The sequence below is a fragment of the Ruditapes philippinarum genome, unplaced genomic scaffold (assembly GCF_026571515.1).
Source record: "Ruditapes philippinarum isolate M1 unplaced genomic scaffold, ASM2657151v2 ctg1206_1_1_1_1, whole genome shotgun sequence".
In the NCBI taxonomy this organism is placed as follows: domain Eukaryota; kingdom Metazoa; phylum Mollusca; class Bivalvia; order Venerida; family Veneridae; genus Ruditapes; species Ruditapes philippinarum.
In genome coordinates, this window is record NW_026858413.1 from 74,279 (window position 1) to 99,856 (window position 25,578).

Sequence of the window (25,578 nt, forward strand, 5' to 3'; positions counted from 1 at the left end):
GTGTTAAAAGGTTTTTTCCATATTTGAGCAGTGTGACATAGTTTTTGACCCCAGGTGACACATATTCAAACTTCACCTAGAAATCATCAAAACAAACTTTCAGACCAATTTCAAGGATATTTGGATCAAAACAGTAGCCAAAAGAGTGTGAACAACATTTTTCTATTTTTAGCTCCTGTGACCTAGTTTTTCATCTGAGATGACCCATGTTCAAACTTATCCAAGCAATTACCTAGACAAGCATCCTGACAAAGTTTGATGATGATTGAGTCAAAAATGTGACCACTACAGTGTTAACAAGAGTTTCAATATTTGGGCAGTGTGACCTAGTTTTTGGCCGAAGGTGACCCATATCAAACTTGACCTAGAAATCATCAGAACAAACTTTCAGACCAATTTTCAACTGTAAAAGTTTGTTAGTACCTACAGATTAGCTTGGAAAAAAACAAATATTCTTAATTCCGAAGTTAGTCTATTCTACCTGTTCAGTAAAATGTATCAGTTTGGGTATTCAAAGGTTTTGGCCAATACTTAATTTGTAGAACTATAATTCTATTACATGAACTATGATCTATACATATCATGCTTTCCACCTGCTAGAGTGGTATCATTTGACAGTTATGTTTTGATGACTCTAATTACAGTAACATATTTATATATGGCTCCCTGAATACAGTCCATGCTATTGTTAGATTATATCAACCTGCCAATTGCATACTGATTATCGTAGCGGTCCATGCACACAATATATTAAATTTCTATAAATATTTGGAAAATTTGACTTCATGAGATGCACGCAGTATGATGAAATTACATTAGTTTCTACGATATTTTAAGATATACCAGCCACTTTAGTGCAATAGGGTAATCTACCGGTTTTCAACTTCTTATATCCAGTGCATGTGTTGTCAGATTGAGACCGAATTGCCTTATGTTTATGTTTTTTTCCCTAATCTATATTTTCAACATAATTGAAGATATGATTGTGTTTTTTCTTAGTTGTTCTTTTGTGTTTTTTACTATGTTTTGCACTTATTTTTGGTAAAACTCTTTTTAAATATTGTGGTTTAGGAATTAATATTAAAATCAATAAATGTAAATTCAATCCAATTAAATTCAATACAAAACAGACAAATTTGTGTTTCAAGTTGTTCCATATCCTTGTGGACAATTTTGCAAGCCCTCTTGTCATTAAAACATACTTCAACAAGGAACATCGCAATGCGATGCAACCAGGTTTTCAGCAAAATATTTCACAGAAGCTTTGTCATGAAGGGGCATTTGTTTTTAATTGAACTTTTAGGAGGAATTATGGCTTTTTTTAATATTCCTCAAACAAAAATGATTGAGAAATTTTATGTTGTCTATTCGCCTTTTTTTCCCAAATGTTTTAGAAAGGTAAACAGTACTTTATTTTTGCTTAATTTTTGCATTTTTGCGTCTCTTGTCATTTTCTTTTGTCAACAATATTGGTGTGTGGTGTTTTGTGCAATATCAAGAAAAGTATGTTCACAATTTTAAAAAAATACTTGAATGATGTCTTGGAAGAAACATGGGAATTTAGTGAGCGCCAGGGCACTTGATGACAAAGCTTCTGTGAAAGTTTGGTCAAAATCCATTGAAAAATGTAGGAGAAGTTGCGCACTGTAGAAATTGTTCACTATATATTCTGTATAAGGAAAAAATATACAAAGGGCCATAATTCGGTCAAATATTATCCAATCACAAAACCCCGACAATATGTGCCAAGCACTTGTTAACAAAGCTTCTAAGAAAGTTTGGTCAAAATCCGTTGAGAAATGTAGAAGGAGTTGAGCACAGAAGAAATTGTTCTCTATATATTCTGTATAAGGAAAAAATATACAAAGGGCCATAATGCGGTCAAATATTATCCAATCACAAAACCCCAACAATATGTGCCAGACACTTGATAACAAAGCTTCTAAGAAAGTTTGGTCAAAATCTGTTGAGAAATGTAGGAGGAGTTGCGCACAGAAGAAATTGTTCACTATATATTCTATATAAGGAAAAAAAACAAAGGGCTATAATTAGGTCAAATATATACCAATTGCAAAACCCTGGCAATATGTGTCAGGGCACTTGATGACAGAGCCTCTGAGAAAGTTTGGTCAAAATCCGTTGAGAAATGTAGGAGGAGTTGCGCACAGAAGAAATTGTTCACTATATATTCTATATAAGGAAAAAAAACAAAGGGCTATAATTAGGTCAAATATATACCAATTGCAAAACCCTGGCAATATGTGTCAGGGCACTTGATGACAGAGCCTCTGAGAAAGTTTGGTCAAAATCTGTTGAGAAATGTAGGAGGAGTTGCGCACAGAAGAAATTGTTCACTATATATTCTATATAAGGAAAAAAAACAAAGGGCTATAATAAGGTCAAATATATACCAATTGCAAAACCCTGGCAATATGTGTCAGGGCACTTGATGACAGAGCTTCTGAGAAAGTTTGGTCAAAATCCGTTGAGAAATGTAGGAGGAGTTGCGCACAGAAGAAATTGTTCACTATATATTTTATATAAGGAAAAAAAACAAAGGGCCATAATTAGGTCAAATATTATCTAATCGCAAAACCCCGACAATATGCGCCAGGGCACTTGATGACAAAGCTTCTATGAAAGTTTGGTCAAAATCCGTTGAGAAATGTAGGAGGAGTTGCGCACAGAAGAAATTGTTTACGCCAGCCCGCCGCCCGCCCGCCCGCCGACATACCTCAATCTAATAACCAGTTTTTTCCTTCGGAAAACCTGGTTAAATATATTCTATATAAGGAAAAAAAACAAAGGGCCATAATTAGGTCAAATATATACCAATTGCACAGAAGAAATTGTTTACGCCCGCCCGTCCGCCCATCCGCCCGCCCGCCCGCCGACATACCTCAATCTAATAACCAGTTTTTTCCTTCGGAAAACCTGGTTAAAAATAAAGGATAGGTCTTAAAACAATGGCAAAAGTAGGAATTGGCAAGCTTTAAGTAGGGATCGAACCACTAACCTCTTAATATATTAGGTAATCACTCTACCGACTATGCTATTGCGGATATGACGCGAACCTAAACATTCAGATTGTGTGACTTTTCAGAACCGAGGTGGAATCGAATATTTAAAATGATTGCTATAATGTATTCATAATTGACAGGTTAATAAAATCAGACTATAACATGATTTTATTTGTTAATGCATGTTTACTACATTAATGTATACCTCAGTGCACAATCTTTATGCAACAAATGTTACCAAAGAATAATCTTTCCATAAAATTAGGATGTATTATTTGGTAAGGAAATCAAATCATCCTACTTTTGACCTTAAAACTGTGACCTAGAATCTGTGCATAATGATCTAACTTTTGACTTGCCTGAAAAAATTTCACATTTAATTACCATTTTCCATAGGAAAAACTGATTAGCCTAAAAATACATTTAATAAATTTCATAAAAAAAGAAATAGCGACATTTCATGAATAAATTGGGTTTCAATTCAACTCCAGATCTTATTTTGGTGTCCAGACAACCACAATAAGTTTTAATGAGCATACAAATGTGCAACTTCCTTGTGGCGAATTCAGAAGTACAATTTCTGTTTGCATGAGAAACTCCGCCTCAATATCATCCGTATATCAATATTAAATCAACATACATGACTATAAGTAGCAGTTCTAATTTAACGGTATATATCAGCATTGTAACAGATATAGATTTTTCATACAAATTTAATCTTTTTTATGAGTTGATTATTTTTTTCTGAACCACAGGCCTCGTGCACCGTGAAGCTTAAACGGTAACAAGATTGCATTTGAGAAAATGCTATGCCACCGCATTAATACAACACTAAATAGAAGTGTAGGAACAAATACTATTGAACAACGGGTCTTTTATTAACCTCGTATATTATTGTCTGGATGAGCCGGTACCAATGCAAAACCAACGTATTACTATAAACTGCTAGCATTCCCTTGCAGAAAGATAAGCAGACGACAGCCTAAATTTCATGACTACATCAAAGGACAACACAGTAAGACACTTTGTCAAAATCTAGGTCAGCTGATATCAAAGTTCACTTTACAGCACATGGTTCAAATTTCATAGCTGTACATCAAAGGACAAGAAAGTAGGTCACATAATCAAAATCTAGGTCACTTCATATAAAAGTTCAATTTTACAACTAAAACTGTGCACATGGTCAAAATTTCATTGCTGTACATCAAAGGACAAGAAAGTAGGTCACTGTCCCTGTGGGCAAGGCAAAATTTTGACCCAAGGGTTTAATTCAAAACAATCTTGATACAGGTCCACTAAACAACATTTCAAGTCAAATATCTAAGCTGCAGCTTTCTCCCATTCAGAAAACATTTGTTTTATTTTCTGTTTTTATTATGTGTTCTTAATGAAAATCACTGCCCCCAGGCAGGGCCGATTTTGACACCAGGGGAAAAATTTGAACAACTTTGGTAGAGGACCTACAGATGATATTATATAGCAAATATCAAAGCTTTATGCCTTGTACCTTCAGACAAAAATAGCTTTTTTTTTTTTTTTTTTACTATATGTACATTATGAAAATCAATGAACCCGGGGCGGACCCAATTTTGACCCCAGGGCTATAATTTGAACAATCTTAGTAGAGGTTCACTTCCCAAAGTCTCATGCCATAAATTTAACCTCTAGCCTTTGTCAATTCAGAGAAGAAGGTTTTTCAAGTTTTTACTTTATACATATAAGGAAAACTATCGCCTCTAGGGCAGGGCAATTTTTTCACTAAGGGCATAATTAAAACAACTTTAGTAGAGGACCCATAGATGATATTATATACCAAACATCAAAGCTCTAAGCCTAGTACCTTCAGACAAGAAGATTTTTTAATTTTTGCTATATGTACATAGTGAAAATCAACGACCCCTGGGGGTGGGGCCAATTTTGACCCCAGGGCTATAATTTGAACAATCTTGCTAGAGGTTCACTACACAATGTTTCATGCAAAATATCTAACCTCTAGCATTGTCAATTGCTAGAAGAAATGTTTTTAAAGTTTTTACTATAAGTTTTTACAATATACATATAAAGAAAACCAATGACCCCAGGGGCGGGCCGATTTTGACCCCAAAGCTATAATTTGAACAATCTTGCTAGAGGTTCACTACACAATGCCTTATGCAAAATATCTAAGCTCTAGGCCTTTTGGGTCTTTACAAGAAGGTATTTTAAGTTTTTACTATATGTACATATAGTGAAATTCAATGACCCCCCCCCCCCCGGCGGGGCCGATTTTGACCCCAGGGCTATAATTTGAACACTCTTGGTAAGGGTCTACAAGACAATGCCTTATGCAAAATATCTAAGCTCTGGGCCTTTTGGGTCTTTACAAGAAGGTATTTTAAGTTTTTACTATATGTACATATAGTGAAAATCAATGACCCCCAGGGTGGGGCCGATTTTGACCCCAGGGCTATAATTTGAACAATCTTGGTAGAGGTCAACCAGACAATGCCTTATGCAAAATATCTAAGCTCTAGGCCTTCTGGGTCTTTACAAGAAGATTTTTTAAATTTATTCATATAATTCCTTTTGGTTGCCATGGTAACCAGATTTCTGCATGGAATGAAATTCTTTGAACAACTTTGGAAGCCCTTCACCCAAGGATCAATCATGCCAAGTTTGGTTGAAATTGGACAAGTGGTTTTTCACAAGAAGATTTTTTAAGTTCACTATATAATCTATATAACACACACACACACAAACAAACACACACACAGGTGAATCGCTATATGCCACCGCATCGCAGATGCTGCGGTGGCATAAAAATGTGTTTGCACAAGAAAATCTTAAATTTGCTGTGTTCCGGCTTGCAACTAGAACACCGTGACATAGCACATACACTGGCAGTGATTATAGTCTTCATTTGCATGTTAAAATTCGTATCCGAACTTTAGTGTTTCTGTGGGAATTTCCATTTAAAATCCTGATTTATGAACAATATTTGATGAGATTTACAACGGTACTGTTAAAAAGTTTAATGAAACTGTAGACTGCTTGGTTTTTAGGCCGACGGCAAAAATATTTTAACATATTTATTTTATGTAGCTTTAAAGTAAGTTTAATAAAAAGAAATATAGTACAAACTTTTGTGTAGTCATTTCCATGGCCATTTCTTTACGTCTCTGTACAGCTGCTATCTCCTCCATCTCACTGCTCTTACTTCTGTTATAATATTAACATTAATTCATATCAATACAATATTTGAGCCGCATCACTACAAAACCAATGTAATGCGTTTGCGACCAGCATGGATCCCGACCAGCCTGCGCATCCGCGCAGTCTGATCAAGATCAATGCTGTTTGCTATCAGTTTCTCTACTTGTAAAAGGGTTTGTAAGGGAACAGCATGGATCCTGATCAGACTGCGCGGACGCACACGCTGGTCTGGATCCATGCTGGTTGCAAAAGCATTACGTTGGTTTTGTCATGACATGGCTCATTTAACAAAATATATATCTCATTCTATCACACAATATACAAAATATAATCTATCATACAATACTGTATAAGGACTTTTTTCTGTGGGAACTTTATTTCTGCTATTTCTGCAGTTCATAACGACACCGCAGATTAAAAAAAAGCAAAAAAATTGAGCCTATGTCAAAATATGTCAACTACCAGTATTGTATAATTACATTACCATGTACCATTATCAGCTTTGTAGATGGGACTTTTTCTTTATATATCTGTCGTGAATAAAATATTTAATTCAGAAAAACAAAAAGAAAAAAAAGTTACTTGGCTTGTTCTCTTTGTTTAAATAAATATCATGTTTACATGATTTTTGCTCATCCTAATAATAGCTTGTTTTTTTTTATAAATTAAAACTATTGTAGTTTGACCGGTGCAATAAACATACCCTTTTGTATTTGTACACTATCTTGTGTCTACGCGCAATTTTGCCATTATTATTCACACTTTATATATTTATACACATACAGTATTATTGTCTGATTTTATTGACCTGTCAATTATGAATACATTAAAGCACTCATTTGAATATTCGACCCCACTTCGGTTTGGTCCGTGTAGTTTACGGGAATTAATGTGGAGTATATACGTCATGTTTTGAAAGTCAGGCCAGCTTAATGTGAAGGTTTTCATTAATTCGCAATAGTGCAGTCGGTTAAGAGAATGCCTGATAATTGAGAGGTCTGTGGTTCGATCCTTACTGATGAAATTCTTTAAGGCTTTACTCTCTCTTTATTTTTGCAGTATATTTTAATGGAACCGATTTGTAGTGTGTTTTACGGCATTGAAAAGACATTTATTGGTTTTAATCCGTTTTAATTTTAAACATGAATTCTTAAAACATGTTATTTAAAAAGAGTATAGAATTTACAAAATTAAGCAAAAGATAATAAAACAAAACGAACACAAAAAATAATCATGTGTAGCTATGATAATGTTGAAAGTATTTATAGAAATGAAAAAAAACATGGACCAACGCGGTCTCGAACTAAAAACATCTATGACACTTAGATTATAAACTCGTGCTTTACCCTATTGCGCTATAACGATCAGTACACTTAGTTCATAGATACAAATTAAATTAAATTCCATCGTACAACGTACATCTCACGGAACTTTCCGAAAATCTACAGAAGATTAATATATTGTGTGCATCGACCGTGTAATCAGTATGTAATTGACAGGTTAATAAAACCAAACAATAAATATGCTGTCATTGAACATGTTTTTTGTTTATTTAACCGTGTATATACCGATACATGATGATTAGGACAAATTATCAGTTGTCTGCATGTTAACTGAAAGTATTTTAATGTAATAGGACGTATTGTAGGTGATCGTTTTAACTGAAAAACTAAATACTCAATAATAAATTAATAGATTAATATAACTAGCTAAGTTTTTTGTTGATTTGGTTGAATTGATAAGAGCTGTAAATCAGCTATAACCAGATCTAACTTGATCTCACTAATAGAGGTGAGAGTGGATTTATGCCGTGTGATGATTGGTTTATTAATTGTCAGCTGATATAATAACGCAAGACTCTCGTTGAATAGTTAAGCAGTGGAAGAGAAACCTTTTCAAATAAGGTAATGTCTTATCGATAATGTAGTATTTATCAGTTAGAGCAGCCAAGTTTCATTTAACAGATTACATTAAGAAGCGCAGTAATTAATATACTGAACAGAAAGTAAACTTTTCTTCAATTTGAATGTAGATATTTAGTACAGTTTTTTCAAGAATCCTTTTGAAACTCGATTTTTACGTTGAATAAATTAACATATCAGGCTTTATATACGGGATTAAAGCTGACAAACAAAACGAGTTTTACAAGCTACTACATGTATATAAGTGTGTACATCTAAGTGGTACCCCTTGAGACAACTGGCCATCACTTTGCCGAAAGATTGTCTTTTTTGGTTTAGTTATATTTATTACATGAAATTATTATAACACATTTTCCACAATAAGCTTACAAAATTAAAGACCAATTCAAGAAAGTAGAAAACATAAAATCAATAGTAATAAAAGATAAAACTTACGTAGACAACAAGTAAACGAAATTACATACTTTCGAGCAGTATCATAGAAGAAGTGACGTAGTAAATCATATATAGGTGTTGGTGTTTCGTGCATGTACACTTGATAAGGAAAATCTTAAGAAATGATTATTTGAATCTATATTGCTAAAGAGTAAGCTATTTATGTGAGAATCTTAAACATCCTATACCGTCTATTCTTACAGTTGGATTTGTTTATAACATTGAGTCCTTATTTAATATATCCTTATTATTCAACAGTTTGCTTTGTTTGGTAGTTCCTATCATTGGAGAAATCCTATATCATATATGGGTTTGCTATATCCAGAGCGTTATTTTGATCTTCATGACCAGTATCTATCAGAGTATCATAGTCGTCGCTATCTATTTTATCTCAACTTGAAATAGAGTTGGTAGCGAACAGCTATGGATTCCTGACAATCTGGACGCGTGATGACGAAGGCTGTCTGGATCCATTGTGGTTCTTAATCAGCATCTTTTGTTGATTATTGTCTACTTGATAGTTCTCTATTGTCTCTTGCTGCTCCATTAGACTCGCATATCATTATTCACTCAAAAATGTATTAAAGAAGTCAACCAGACAGCTAGGACAGATATTTACTTGAACTGTTCCTTAAATTGATGATTTTCCATCTGTAAACTCCTATATTTCTCTACTGATTCGTCCAACTCTCTTCTTAAATCTGAAAATAGATCATTCAATCTTAGATACATAAAACAAATTTAGTAGAGAGGGACTTTGGCAACATTTTTGTCTGCAAGAAACAATAATATATGAATGAAAATTGTAAAACAAAGCCAATGAAGCTCTGATGTAAAATTGTTTTAGTAGCAACAAGTTTCTGTTTACTTGGAGACAATTAAAATAAAATTTTAATGAAGAGCTGTTTGTACTAGACAGGAAGTGGGGATAATTGTCACTAACATATAAGTATTTTAAGTTGCAAAGCAACACTTCCAAGAGTATAGGCAAAGAATTAGGTGGTTCTAAGAAACATAACCAAAAGTCAAAAAAGGCACGTCTGTTTCAATAAACTAGAACAACAGGCAAAATAAAAATGTATGTGTTCAAGAACAATATGTAATGCTGTTATTCTAGCTCTATTATTCATCCTTTTTATCAATGAAACCACAGATGAATCATCGCATGCGATAAAATACTATGAATTTTATGTAGATAGTCAAGAACTAGCACAGTACATTGTGATCATTGATGTTAAAACACATTAGTCTTAAACCATTCAAATACAAGGCGGACCTTGGTGACCGACAAGCGTTCAACTGGAGGTCAGACTGTTATTGTGGTGAGAGAATTGGAATATTAGTGGTAGTTGTGGCTAAGTTACAAGAAGATTTTCGAGAATAATGTGGTCACTTGACCATCAACTTACTATGACAAAAATGTATATCTTTTAATTATTAAATTATATATATGATCCTTATTTCATAGCTGTACATCAAAAACATTAGTAGAGTATGTCACTTAAAGGTCAATATCTAGGTCATTTGATATTATACAAGATATGTTTGTAAAACATGTATGCCCCCTATCGGCAGCCAATTAGTCATGTGATCAGGTTATTATGCATGACTTCTGACCAGTGAACAAACAATTAATAAGGGTTATCTAGTATCTATAGGTCATGACTAGTCACAAGGTAATAATTATTGTGACCCCTTAGGTTGTGTGCAGCAATTTAAGTTATTACAAATCTTACCAAATAATATATGCATAAATTTTTATGAATCATGTAGGCCTCATTAATGACAGCTAAGTTGTATATATTACATAAAGACCTTCAAATGTGTATACCAAAAGCATTTTAAGTTTAATATAAAAATATCAACCAAGGCAACTTGAGTTGTTGAGTTATTGGTCAGAAACCGTCATTAAGTACAAGGTCAATATGACATTGACCCCTTGACCCCAAAATCAATAAGGGTCATTTACTGGTCATGACCAATCATCAAACAAAGTTTTAAGTTCCTAGGCCTAAGCATTCTTTAGTTACTGATCGGAATGCCGTTTTTACTTTGTAGCAAGGTCATCTGGTGACCTTTGACCTTGGACCCCTTCGACACCCAAATTCATATAGGTGGGTCATCTGCTGGCAATTGTACAATCATCATTACAAAGTTTGAAAATTTCTAGGCCTAAGCGTGCCATTGTAGATTAATTTTGATCAGAGAACTGTTATTATTACTTACGAAGCGTCAATGTGACTTGACCTTTGACCCCTTGATCCCAAATCAAATAGGGGTCATCTGCCTGATCATGACAATCACCATCAACAAAGAATTGGGAAGTTCTAAGAGCCTAAGCGATTCTTAGTTGTTTTCAAGTTGATCAGATAGCGCCGTTTTTACTTCACAAAGGGTTCAATGTTGACCTTGATCACTTTAAAAAATGGCATTCTTCTGAATCTTTCAAAACATACTAACATAGTGGTGCGTCATACTGCTGGTCGTCAATGGATTCAACATACATACAAAGTTTGAAGTGTACCTGGAGACCTATAGCGTTTTTAGTTAATTAATCGGAAACTGATTTTACCTACAAGGTCAATGTGACCTTGACCTTTGACCCCTTGACACCCAAAATCAATAGGTCATCTGCTGGTCATGACCAATCATCCATACAAGTTTGAAGTTCCTAGGCCTAAGGGTTCTTTATTTATTGATCGGAAACTGTTTTTTACCTAATAGGGTAAATGTGACCTTGACCTTGGACCCCTTGACCCCAAAATCAATAGAGTTCATCTACTGATCATGACCAATCACCATATCAAGTTTGAAGTCCCTAGCCCTTAAGGTTCTTTAGTTATTGATCAGAAACCGTTTTTGCTTACAAGGTCAATTTGACCTTGACCTTTGACCCCTTGACCCCAAAATCAATAAGGGTCATCTACTGGTCATGACCAATCACCATACCTAGTTTGAAGTTCCTAGGCCTAAGGGTTCTTTAGTTATTGATCGGAAACCGTTTTTATCTAATAGGTCAATGTGACCTTGACCTTTGACCCCTTGACCCCAAAATTGATAGGGGTCATCTACTGATCATAACCAATCACTATATCAAGTTTGAAGTCTCTAGGCCTTAAGGTTCTTTAGTTATTGATCGGAAACCGTCTTTGCTTACAAGGTCAATATGACCTTGACCTTTGACCCCTTGACCCCAAAATCAATAGGGGTCCTCTACTGATCATGACCAATCACCATACCAAGTTTGAAGTTCCTAGGCCTAAGGGTTCTTTAGTTATCACTCGGAAACCATTTGGTCTACGGACCGACGGACGGGACGGACCGACAAGTGCAAAGCAATATACCCCCTCTTCTTCAAAGTGGGAGCATAATAACAGTTCTACACCTGCTTTTTTGCACACTGTTAAATTCTACAGCTGAAATTGTGCACATGGTTAAATTTTACAGCTGAAATTGTGCACATGGTTAAATTTTACAGCTGACATTGTGCACATGGTTAAATTTTCCAGCTGAAATTTATTGTGAACATGGTCAAAATGTGATAGCTGTATATACAAAAGCCAAAGGAGGTCACTTCATCATAATCTAGGTTAGATGATACCAAAGTTCAATTTTACATCTATAAAATTAAATATGCACATGTCCGAAATTTCATAGCTGTGCATCAAAGGACAAGAAAGTAAGGTTGCATCATCCAAATATAGGTCATTGATTTCAAAGTTCATTTTACAAAATCTGTGCGCATGGTCCAAATTTCACAGCGGCATATCAACAGACAAGAAAGCTGTGAGGTTGCTTGTCAAAACCTAAGTCAGCTGACATGAAAGCTAAAACTGTGCAAATGGTCCAAATTTCATATTGTATAATTATCATAGGATTAAACAGTAAATAACTGTCAAAATCTAGGTTAGCTGATTTATATAATCTGTGCACATGGTTCAAATTTTCAAAGCTGTAATAAAAGGACAGAAAGAAGGTTGGACCATCAAAATCTAATTTGGCTGATATTACACCTTTTACTATTCAAATGGTCCAAATTTCATAGCTGTACATCATAGGATTAGAAAAAGGTCACTTGTCAAAATTTACGTAAGCTGATTTCAAAGTTCAATTTACATAATCTTAGCACATAGTCCAAATTTCATGGCTGTACATCAAAAGACGAGAAAGTAGGTCACTTGTCAAAATTTCGGTCAGCTGTTATTACAAGAGCCAGTTTAAAACTTGGTAATGCTCCCCAAATAGGTTTTGGACACAGAAAAAAATACCATTGTAGCTTGAACAAAGTTCAAAGTAAGATAATTCCATAGGGCAGAGTTAATTTTCTTTGCACTGCACTTCAAGTTATTGAGATCTATCTACCTACAAATGTTCTTGTTCATATGGTGTCAGAGTAATGTCCCAGCAAAGTTCAAAGTGAAAAAAATGAACAAAGGGCAATAACTCCAAAATTAGGCAAGACAGAGTTCAGGGTTTTTTGCACTGCACTTCTTCTAAAATACTATCTCTTATATGTACTAATTCAGAGTACTTTTCTTGAATGACATTTTTTTCTGAAGTGGAAAGGAACATAAAGTATAAACGAGCCTCGTCATGACAAAACCAACATAATGCATTAGCATCCAGCATGGATCCAGACCAGCCTGAGCATCTGCGCAGTCTGATCAGGATCCATGCTGTTTGCTTACAAACCCTATAACTAGAAGAGAAACTGATAGCAAACAGCATGGATCCTGATCAGACTGCGCAGGCCTGTCCGGATCCATGCTGGTCGCAAACCCATTATGTTGGTTTTGTCATGTCACAGCTCAAACACTGATGCTGACATATGAAAATATTCACTTATTTACAATATATTTGAGATAAACTATTATAAAAGTGTTCAAACTTCATCATTCCAATCTGTATGATGTATTATAGTTTAAAATTCACTAAAATATATCATCATTGTTACTAAAGATTTCAAGAAAAATGTCACTTCTTTAAATATGAATATTATATAACTGATAACGCCTCTTTACATCATCTGTGAGAGAACATGTAATTCACAATGGTTTAAAAAAAAACTGTGCCTCTACTTTCCAATGTTCACAAAAAAAAACTAGCACATGAAAATTCTCTGGAAGAGGATACTTTGTTTAACAGAAGCTTCTACAGAGTGAAAATAACTTTCAATTTGGAAAATATGGATTTGATATTCTAGACTTTTTACAGCTTTTAAATTTTAAATTTTTGTGAACTGAAACAACAATTAGATTTGTGTGGCATATTGAAATCTTTATTAAACATTATGTTCCTTCAAGACAATAATGTAAAATATTGGATAGTTTTATGAAACAAAATCAGTTAAAATGGAGAACATTCTTCCTTACAAAAATGGAAAAGGTAGGTTTTTAAAAGGTATTTTTTTATTTTTCACTATTACTATGTCATTAAATAATGTATAAAAAATTGTGATAATTCAAAGACAAATTATACATTAGTTTAATTGATTTAAATGCAAAGAAATGAAATAACACATAAATTTTACATTAAATTTACTTAAATATATAATTTAATCTTCTTCTTAAAAAAAAAGATTTGGTTATATTATTAGTCTAATGAGAGAGTGATATAATTAAGATAGATGATTAATAAACTAAGATATTCACAATAAGTAAATTAAGGAATTCAGTGACCTAAAGTGTATGATAAACTCTGCCAGATCTGCCTATCACTAATTAAAGACCAATTTCCTAATAGCAATTTTCTCTCTCTTTTTTTCTCTCAATCTTTAAAAAATATATTCCCAATCAAACTAAAATACTTGATATACAGACTGAATATCTTTTAATTCATTTAATTATGGTAAGAGACAAATGTTTCCTTACATTTTATTGTCAAATTTTATTTTATTTCTTAGGCTTCTGTTAACATTTGCTTTAGTTACAATGAACAGTTTTGCAAAAATTCAAAATTCTGTGCCAAAAGAGTCTGAAAGGTGGTTTCAAAAGGTACCAAATATTTTTCCTAATAAAGAAATTTTACAACACAGGAATTCCCAAACTGGACTGAGTACTTTTTCCCAAAAATGGCTAGGGAAAGGCCTGAATGGCATAAAATAATTAATATGTAAATTCTGTGCCTTTCAACAAAATTTTACATAAATTTAGGACAAAATTCAGTACAAAATTATACATCAAATAATAGTAAATAAGTGGAAAGCACAAAAGACCCGAGTGAGCCTTAATCACTCACCTTAGTAAATGGAAAAGTAGATAAAATGCAAGAGGCAGAATTTATAAGACATTATACATGACAAAATTTAAGCACATTTTAGTTCTTGGTTGTTTCAAAGTAGACTTTTTTCATGTTACTTTCCTATTAAAGTATATTTAACAAGAATTTGTAACAGAGTTACCAACGTCCCCCGCCTCGGGGAAGATTTATATGAAGCAAAAAATTGTGCTATATCAAAAGATTGAGGCAGGGATCTAAGGATATTCAGTCCAAAATTATGATCAATGCTAGATCTGCAAATGCAACAATAAATTTATTAAAGAAATAAAATGAAAAACTGAATTAAAAAAACTATCATGATAAGCTTTGACCTCTAAGTGTGACCTTGACCTTGGAGGTAGGGGTGCAGGTGTTGTGCATGACATATCATCTTATCATTGTGACTATTTGTGCCAAGTATTTGCAAAATCCCTTGATCTATGAAAAAGTTATGGACGGGACACAAAATATACCCTATAACAGACTCTGTTACCTTTTTACCTCTAAGTTTGACCTTGGAGGTAGGGGTGCAGGTGTTGTACTTGACATATCGTCTTATTATTGTGACTATTTGTGCCAAGTTATTTCAAAATCCCTTGAACTAGGAAGAAGTTCTACATTGGACACAATATATACCCTTTAAAAGACTATGTAAATTTTTGACCTCGAAATGTGACCTTGACCTTGAAGGTAGGGATGCAGGTGTTGCGCATGACACATTGTCTTATTATAGTGAATATTTGTGCCAAGTATTTTCAAAATCCTTTGATATATGAAAAACTTATGGACTGGACAAAAAAAATACCCTATAACAGACCATGTTAATCTTAGACCTCCAAGTGTGACCTTGACCTTGTAGGTTGGTGACCAATTGTTGTGCATGACACATCCTCTCATTGTTGTGAACAATTGTGGCAAGTATTTTCAAAATCCCTTCAAAGATAATAAAGTTATAGACTGGACACGAGATATACCCTCAAATAGACAATGTTGACCTTGCATGAGCAAGTACGACCTTGACCCTGGAGGTAGGGGTCTGATTGTTGCCCATGACACCTCGTCTTATTATAACAAACATTTGTGCCAAGTTATTTCAAATTCCTTCAATAAATGACAAAGTTATGGACCGGACACGAAATATACCCTGTAACAGGCTATGTTAATCTTTGACCTCCAAGTGTGACCTTGACCTTGTAGGATGGTGACCGGTTGTTGCGCATGACACATCTTCTCATTATTGTGAGCAATTGTGGCAAGTATTCACAAAATCCCTTCAAAGATAGGAAAGTTATAGCCCGGACACGAGATAGAGCCTCAAATAGACAATGTTGACCTTGAATGAGCAAGTGTGACCTTGACCCTGGAGGTAGGGGTTTGGTTGTTGGGCATGACACATCATCTTATTATAACAAACATTTGTGCCAGGTTATTTCAAATTCCTTCAATAAATGACAAAGTTATGGACCGGACACTAAATATACCCTGTAACAGGCTATGTTAATATTTGACCTCCAATTGTGACCTTGACCTTGGAGGTAGGTTACCGGTTGTTGCGCATGACACATCTTCTCATTATTGTGAGCAATTGTGGCAAGTATTTACAAAATCCCTTCAAAGATAAAAAAGTTATGGACCGACACGACATAAACCCTTAAATAGACAATGTTGACCTTGAATGAGCAAGTGCGACCTTGACCCTGGAGGTAGGGGTCTGGTTGTTAAGCATGACACATCGTCTTACTATAAAAACATTTGTGCAAAGTTATTTCAGATTCCTTCAATAAATGACAAAGTTATGGACCGGACACGAAAGTGTGACGGACGGACAGTTGGACCGACAGACGGAAGGATATCCCCTTTTTCGAAGCATTTGTGCCAAGTTATTTCAAATTCCTTCAATAAATGACAAAGTTATGGACCGGACACTAAATATACACTGTAACAGGCTATGTTAATATTTGACCTCCACTTGTGACCTTGACCTAAGAGGTAGGTGACCGGTTGTTGCGCATGACACATCTTCCATCAATTATTTCAGCAGGAGATCAATTCATATTCAAAGGTTTTTCTATTTTTAGCTTTAGCTGCCCCTAAAAGGGGCCAATCAAATTAATATGAGCAAATTTGATGACACACTTCTATGCTACAGACAAAGTTTGGTGATCATCCATTGATTAGTTCTGTAGAAGCAAACATTTAAAGGTATTTCTTTTTTTTTCAGTATTTAAGTTCAAGTTTATGGTAGTGTTTGCTTGTTTATTTATTTCTTTACTTAAATTGTTTCCTTTCATCTTTTAATAAAAATTATTCAATTGAATACTTTTTAAAAGAGAAATCACTCGCATATAACTTATATTTGGTTATTAAAATTAATTTGAAAACACGCGTAATTATCATGATTGTTTAAACACATGCATGGTTGTTAGACATTATTCACAAGTTTTGACGGTCAACGAGTGGATCAGTGGCAGTTATTCTGGCTAAATAATAGGTGTGAAATTCTGTCATAATTGTATAATCTGTACTGAAATTTTACTTCGAAAAATATGAGGTATCCCTATAATGCATTGCTTATATTGATTTATAAAGAGATAAATACAGGACTGCAGATCTACTTTGGATTATAAATGCAGGGTATTCCAATAAAGGGTTGTTGGTTAATTAGGGTCAAACTGTAGTAACACCCTAATTTTGAGCACGGAATGCGCTCAAGAGTGATCAATCTTTACCATATCACACTTTACATGCTAGTTTTTGTATTAAATGTGTGATTTTTCTTCCAATTTTATTTTTGTTTTTGATGGGATTTTTTTTAACCAAGTGCCCTGACTGATTTAGCAGAAATAAAAAGATAAGGAATGATCAATCTTTACGATATCACACTTTACATGTAAGTTCCTAGGCCTAAGCATTATTTAAACCATTTGGTCTTCAGACTGACTCAGTCGATACAAAGCAATATACCCCCACTTCTTTGAATGGGGGCATAATATATTATGGTCTATAGAATAGATTTCCCATACCTGCTTAATAGTTTAATTGAACCAAAAAATTTGAGACTGTAATAACTGTAGAAATTTTCAATTAACTGCAGATGTTACAGGGCAATATACCTCTAAACTAGTGCATTTCTCAAGTAATCTTTTTATTTTCTGTGAAAAACAAAATACTGTAGATTTCTGATGCATGATTAACTCAATCAACATGTACGTATATTCTCAATAAATACACAAAAACATTACATTTAATTTTATTTTCAAGTTTCTTTATATTTCACTAATCAATACAAGTTTAGAGATTTAATTGTTAAATAATTCTGTGATGTCTTGAAAGTTATTATAAATGTATTATATGTCATCACAACAATTAGGAATGGTTTGTAAATGTCAATTGTATTAATAGATAATATATAGATAATGTATCAGTCGAGTGTAGGACAAAAGCCCCCCCCCCCTGACCCCCCTCTAAAAATGACAAGGTGGAGGGGGGGCTTTTGTCCGTATCCCGTATCAGTCAACAGGACACTCTTAGACTAATGTATTATATTTCTTAGTTAAAGCTGCACGCCTCCAGATAATCCAAAATATTTCAAGAAATTCAATCTTTAAAGAAAATGTATTAAAATCTTAAAATAAGTAGCAAAATTCAATGGCTTATTAATTCTTTATGTGTTATGTGTGAGTAATGACTGATTTTGCAGTATCAATCACTATATTACTACTGCGTTACTTAAATGCAGTTAGTTAGTAAGTAAGTAAGTTATAAGTAAGTAAGTAAAGTCTTTATTTACTGAGGCTACACATTTGGTTTCCCAATCTTCCATGTGGGCCTCAAAACATAAATATACATAAAAAATAAATAATTTACATCATGGTTATACAGCGAAATTTTCAAATAACATACATGAAAACACAAAATGCATTATATATACATGAAAACAACAACAACAGAAAACAATGTACACATATTCAATACATAGTTACATACCTTACTTAGCAAGATTAAGGTACATTGTACTTATGTGAAATTCCAACTGATAAAGGAAGTTTGAAATTTCCCAATTAGTTTCAGATTTACGTATAGAATGAGGGATATTATTCCATAGTTTAGGGCCTGAATATGTCAGAGATTTTCTAAAAATTTCTTTTTTAGGTTGTGGCACAAATAAGATAAGAGGTATTTATGTATATTTTGACCTCTTTTTGGTAATAAATGTGGATTGTAAGTGCCGTTTGCAATGTATTGATTACTTTCTTTGTTCACTTCACAATATTTTACATTTAATGACATTTTCAAACTTTTCATGAAAATTAGCATGAATCTGGCATGCTGCTTTAAGTCTTACATAAAGAAAAATCTTTTATTAACTAGTAACAAACGCTATACTAAATTAAATTTTACTGTTTGCATGATAACTTTTATTCTATTTAAACTACATGTAGGTCAGGAGAAAAAAAATCACTTTAGTTTCCAAGTTGTATTTACTTATATTACATGACTTATATCTACTGATATATATTGAAAAGTTCATATTGTATGTACAAGCATTACGTTAATTTTCATGAAAATTTTGGAAATGTATTTAATAGTAAAATATTGTGAGATGAACAAATAAAGTAATTAACATATTGCAATAAGCACTTACAATCGTGAATCCAAGAAAATTACCAAAATGTGGTCATCATATACTAAAGCAGCCCTCACTGCTTTAGTAACACAGTAGAAATACCTTGATAAAATACTGCAAAATCAGTGTTAAACCGCGCATAACTGGGATCTTGAATTTTTTAACCTTTCTTAACAATTTAAAGTATTTTTCTCAATACTGATTTTCTTGAAAATTTTTGGCCATGCAGCTTTAAGTGTGTGAACTTTTTTACCTACTTGATAATGACCCAAATCTGTATACTTTTCATGAAGAGTTTTGTTTTCTGTAAATGAGGAAATCAAGTACAGTTTGTAATAATTCAATGAGTAAACAATTATACTCTCAGGTATCTCAGGTATCAACAATATATTTCTCATGCACTCTTCTTACTTAATAGACATAATTGAATTACCATGATGATTTATCATATCACATACTTCTAAACTTTACTAGGCACCAAATGTTTATCACTTTATCATGAAATGTGAAAAAAAGGGACCTATTATTATTTTACATAGTTTTATTCAGCAATGTTTTGAGATAGCCTCTGACTTAAATACAAGATGTGTTTATTGCATAGTTTTCGCCATATGGTCAGTTGAGTATTGCACCCCCAGTTTTTCTGTAACTTTTAGTAGTAGCATCATGTCATTATTGTCCTGATACATCTGTATTACAAATTTACATGTATGGTCATTCAAAGGTCAAACTTCTTTACATTGGTCACTATACAATAAGACAGCATTTGAGAGAAGCAAAGATTGTGGAGGGCTGTAGGGCATCATAAACCATGAGGTTGGTGTGGTGCTTTGAGTTCATCACACTATTAGAATTTCATTGACTGGTCACCTCCACCAGACCTGTTTGGAATGGACAGGGCTTTTTTCACAGGTTGGGGACTTTTTTTAGCAGCCCTGCCCTTAATTTTGGAAAAATTACAAAGTCAATTTGGAAAAGCGGAAGAAAAAACTTGATGTAAATTTAATTTTTGGGAAAAACAGCATGATTTTAATGAATTTTTCTTTGGGGAAGCAGCCCTGTAACAGCCCCTGCTATAGCCTGGGATTCAGGCGTTGATATTTTTTTTGCTTATTCATAACTTACGCGCTATTTCATGCTCAATCGTCATAGATAACACAACATCTCTGGTTTTGATAGTATCAAATAGTGTCGATTTGCCGAACAGAAGCACATAAAAAATTGACAGACTGGAACCCAGGCTACCCCTGCTATGAAGGGAAAAAAGCCCTGATGGGAGATGGAGCATGTTATGAGGGCCAAATAAAACTGGAGACATATTCTCTTCTCAGATGTGTCTAAGTTTTGCCAGAAATAATGCCTGGGTCCAGAACAACCACTTTGGGGGGTGGGTCAGTATGGGGAGGCAATTCACCTGGAACAGACTGACACTGTTGTGTTAAATAGAGGTACAGTGACCGGTATATTGATAACATGTTAGACACATGCCCTGAAAGCCACAATATGTTTAAATGAATACTATGAAAGAAAGTTTATACAAAATAGTCTGACGGTCAGTTATTTTCAAAGTTAGGTCTTCTCATTGGATGAAAAGGTGAGCAAAGGCTAAATTAGAATAAACGATCATTTAGCTAAATGTTCTATTAACTTGACAATAAAATGAATGAAATCTGATGTTTTGATTTAAAAATGTCAAGTTACTTCACCAAATTTTAATAATATATAATTCACATGTTGTTCATGTTTTCTAACAAGACATAATGTTTGAAATTGTCCAGTAATAAAAGGAAAAGTTCATTTGTGTTTTACATCACCAAAAATCTGTAGTTAACAATGACTGACAGCTACATCATATAACATTTCTAAGTTAAGTACAGCATCTCTCTATGGACCATACACACTGTCAATTCTGAGTCATACATTATATGTTGTACAAGTCTTGTCATAATCCTAAAGTAATTTACACGTAGAAAAAGTCATTTGAAATTTAAAAATGTCAGTTACATAACTAATATGCCTACATGCTGTCTGCAATTATTTTCTAATTGCATGATAAAATGAGCACAGCAAAAGTGCATAACATGTGTTTGTAATGAAGTACCTTGTTTCTGTAGCTCCAGTTTAGTAAGTACACTTTGAAGAGTTTTAATTTCTCCTGCAAACAGCCATAATTAACTTTTCAGTAATCTTGGCAAGCATTGAAACAATTAAAGTCATTCAGAGGATATATATACACCTGACCTCACTTACTTTGCACTCAACATTTTTTTGTTATTGGATTTTTTTTTAATGCTGTAGTGTTTTTTATAATGATGATTATATATCATTACAAAATATCACCTGATGTATTTTTTTTAAAGTTTATATCATATTACAGTTAGAGCAATGGTTTTCTGTGATTAAAAATACACTTAACATTTATATGATGAATAATGATACTTTGTTCTAGAACAATTTACATAAAACGTCAATCACAAATGTATTGTAAACAGTTGATTAAAAGCTTCTAGCTTTAGTTGTGTCCCCTAGTTAATCAAATGCCATTTACTTCCTGTCTCAGCTGTACAGGTTTTTTTTAAGACAATAAGACTTGAATGCTATTTTTTAATGTGTTAAAAGAATAAACCTCTATACCCGTCAATGCAATAGCTTGAAGGTATATCAGTTGATATAAAATATTTTAATTGTTTGAATAATAAGTTTGACAAAGAGCGAATATCATTACAACAATACTTTAATGTACAAAATCATCAAATATTCATAAAGTATGTAAAACATCGTTTCAAATTAACTAATTATTTTTTTCTTTTTCATGATTTCCAGTGTTTTAAACGGAGGATATTGAATGAGTGTTACAGTTCAATACTGAATTTATTGCATGAGTTGAATACAATTATATTACGCGAGTCTCTGGCGAGCATAATATTATTTTATTGAACGAGTGCAATAAATTCAGTAATGTCAACTTACACAAATTTAATATTCTATTTGTCACATACCCAAAATAAAGATTGTTTAAAGTGAAATAAGAGTCGTTTTTCATTGACGCGCCTATAGTTTAACGCTAACATTTAGCGCGTCTTTACACTATGCTTGTATAACGCTAATGACATCAGGTCAAAATATATGCACGGCTGTGCAATACCATATTTACAAAGTCCCAAAATCAGCACGGGTGTGTGATAATGTATATCATATGATTATATTCTGATAAACCACTAGTGAAATTAATAAAATATAATTTTCACTGTAGCTGGACTATATCTGAATGTGGATGAAAAAAAATCATAACTAAATGGAATAGCAGGCACAGAAATAAATGCCGTCATGCATAAATTTTGCTTCTTTAAAAAAAGAAAGTCGATGTCATTATACATCATGTTAAAAATGTAACAAAATAAGATTTAACAGAACTATATTTCATTATTGATGATGTTATGTCATGTGATGACGTCACAAAGGAATATGCGCGACATTACGCGGCAAAATCAGTAAAAAACTAGAAATGTGTCCATAGGACACGGGTGCCCCCACCGCCCCACTGTTCTGTCAATCTTTTTACTAAGTCAAGGGAAATAACTCTACAAATATTTGATAAATCCACAAGCGAAACCCCAGGTGCAAATCTAAAATATGCTGAGCAACCTTCCCATAAGGTTTAATGACTATGTCAAATCCAAGTTGAAAATTGCAAAAATTTTCTAAGTGAAGGGCAATAACTCTAAAAATACTAAATAAATCCAGACAAAATACCTGGTGCACAACTGCACATGCTGATCAATATTTCTGTAAAGTTACATGACTCTAGGTCAAATACTTTTTGAGTTACGTGCGACACATGTTGAAAATTGCCAAATTTTACTAAGTCAAGGGCAATAACTCTGAAAATACTAAAAATATCCACATGAAAATACCCAGGTGCACAACTACATATGCTGATCAACATTCCTGTAAAGTTTCATGACTCTAGGTAAAATTCTTTTCGAGTTACGTGCGACACAAGTTGAAAATTGCAAAATTTTACTAAGTCAAGGGCAATAACTCTGAAAATACTAAAAATATCCAGACGAAAATACCCAGGTGCACAACTACACATGCTGATCAACATTCCTGTAAAGTTTCATGACTCTAGGTCAAATATTTTTTGAGTTACATGCGACACAAGGCTGAAAATTGCAAAATTTTACTAAGTCAAGGGCAATAACTCTGAAAATACTTAATATATCCAGACGAAAATACCCAGGTGCACAACTACACATGCTGATCAACATTCCTGTAAAGTTTCATGACTCTAGGTCAAAAACTTTTTGAGTTACATGCGACACAAGTTGAAAATTGCAAAATTTTACTAAGTCAAGGGCAATAACTCTGAAAATACTAAAAATATCCAGATGAAAATACCCAGGTGCACAACTACACATGCTGATCAACATTCCTGTAAAGTTTCATGACTCTAGGTCAAATACTTTTTGAGTTACATGCGACACAAAAGTGAACGGACGGACGGACGGACAAGGGTAAATCTAAATGCCCGCCACTAAGGTGGGGGCACAAAAATTAAAATCACTTAAAAAGCATGAAATAAAATGAAAATTTATTTGCCTTACATGTAAGATTGTAATATATTTTATTCATGAACACCAGCTATTCTATTTTTACTTGTGGTTACGCCACTCGTAAAAATATTGCATCTGGTGTTTACTCAGTGAAATATTATTTCAATTTCACATGCAAAACAAACAATAATTATCCTCTATCTGTTAGAACTGCATATAAGGATCAATGAGTCAAACAAAAATAATTTAAATTCAGTGTGATATCTCATTAAACAAAAGACATTTCTCAAGATAATATCATTCTAAAAGTGTTTTACAAAAACAAATATCTCCACATTCCTGCACAGCATGTCAGATTTTCTAAATACTGATCCAATTTTCCTGATTGAAAAAAAATCTGAGAGATGAGCTTTTAAATAATTCATGAAAATACAAGGCATTTTTTGAAAATGTGGCACCTCAGAAAATGTGTACTGCAAAATCATTTATCTTTGTCAAAATAAAATTTTGTGCATACTGTGAGCAATGGTAAGCTTGCTAATTTTTTTTATTTGCTGTTTACAAAATTTAATATTAGATTTTTCATCTTTAGTACACTATAAACATGTATATCCAGAATGCAGGAATGTGAAACAAGAGCCGGTTGAACTGGGTGATGTTCCCCAAATAGGTTTTGGACACAGAGAAGTAGTTTCTTGTTGATATATCTTGTAGAATCAGAATTATGTCCCGAACAAAGTTCACAGTGTAAAAATTAAAGAAAGGCAATAACTCTAATATTAGGCAAAGTAGAGTTATGGTTCCAATGCATTGCACTTCTACTTAATGAGGTCTATCTTATCTATACACTTTCTTGTTGATACCTATAGTAGATTCATGGTTAAGTCACAGTGTAAAAATGAAGAAAGGGCAATTACTTCAAAATAAGGCAAGACAGAGTTTCAAAATTATGTCCCGGTTCAAAGAGTAAAAATTAACAAAGGGCAAAAACTCCAAAGTTAGGCGAGGCAAAATTAAGGTTCTTTCATTAGCACTTTTACTTAATGAGATCTCTCTACCTACAAAGTTTCGTGTTGATACCTCTTGTAGTTTCAGAGCTTAATGTCCCGTACAAAAAAAGCAGACTGACAGATGGACATGCGACCAAATTGAGATAAAGGGCCATATCTATTGTTATCAGACGCTGCATTTAAATTTTAGTCTTTTTTTTGTGTATTTTTTGTTTTTGTTTTAACAAAATCACACTGTTTTCAAATTTTCTAATAAAAATAGCTTTTCTGATGTACAACATGTTTCTGATGTACAACCTTTAACTGAAGTGATAGTGCCATGTTTGAATATCATATTCTTTTTATCATCATCTTATTTACCTAATTAATAACGTGTCAATGAGCCAGCCTAAAGTCTAATGACAGGAACAAAATTCAGACAGGGAAAAAGGGGTATGGCTAAAATATGCAATGGAGATTTTTTGGGTGCTACGCAAATATTTTTTTGCATAACAGGCAAAACATCTGCTTATCCATGAAAATAATTACCATTAACTTATAAAACAGTTTCACTGAGCA

The 25,578-nt window shown here is 33.4% G+C and overlaps 1 protein-coding gene across 5 annotated transcripts in view; it reads right to left on the reverse strand.

The window, feature by feature from the left end:
- Positions 1–25,578, reverse strand: part of LOC132753131 (myosin-2 heavy chain-like) — a 78,359-nt gene that overhangs the window by 39,679 nt on the left and 13,102 nt on the right. For 4 of the 5 annotated variants that reach the window (XM_060743565.1, XM_060743564.1, XM_060743568.1 and 1 more), the window contains exons 7-9: positions 21,556–21,609; positions 9,189–9,270; positions 6,141–6,218 (exon numbers count right to left, since the gene is read on the reverse strand). In XM_060743565.1, coding sequence (XP_060599548.1) covers positions 6,141–6,218; positions 9,189–9,270; positions 21,556–21,609 — 214 coding nt within the window. The remainder of the gene's footprint in view (positions 1–6,140; positions 6,219–9,188; positions 9,271–21,555; positions 21,610–25,578) is intronic. The other variant, XM_060743566.1, reaches the window with a different exon arrangement.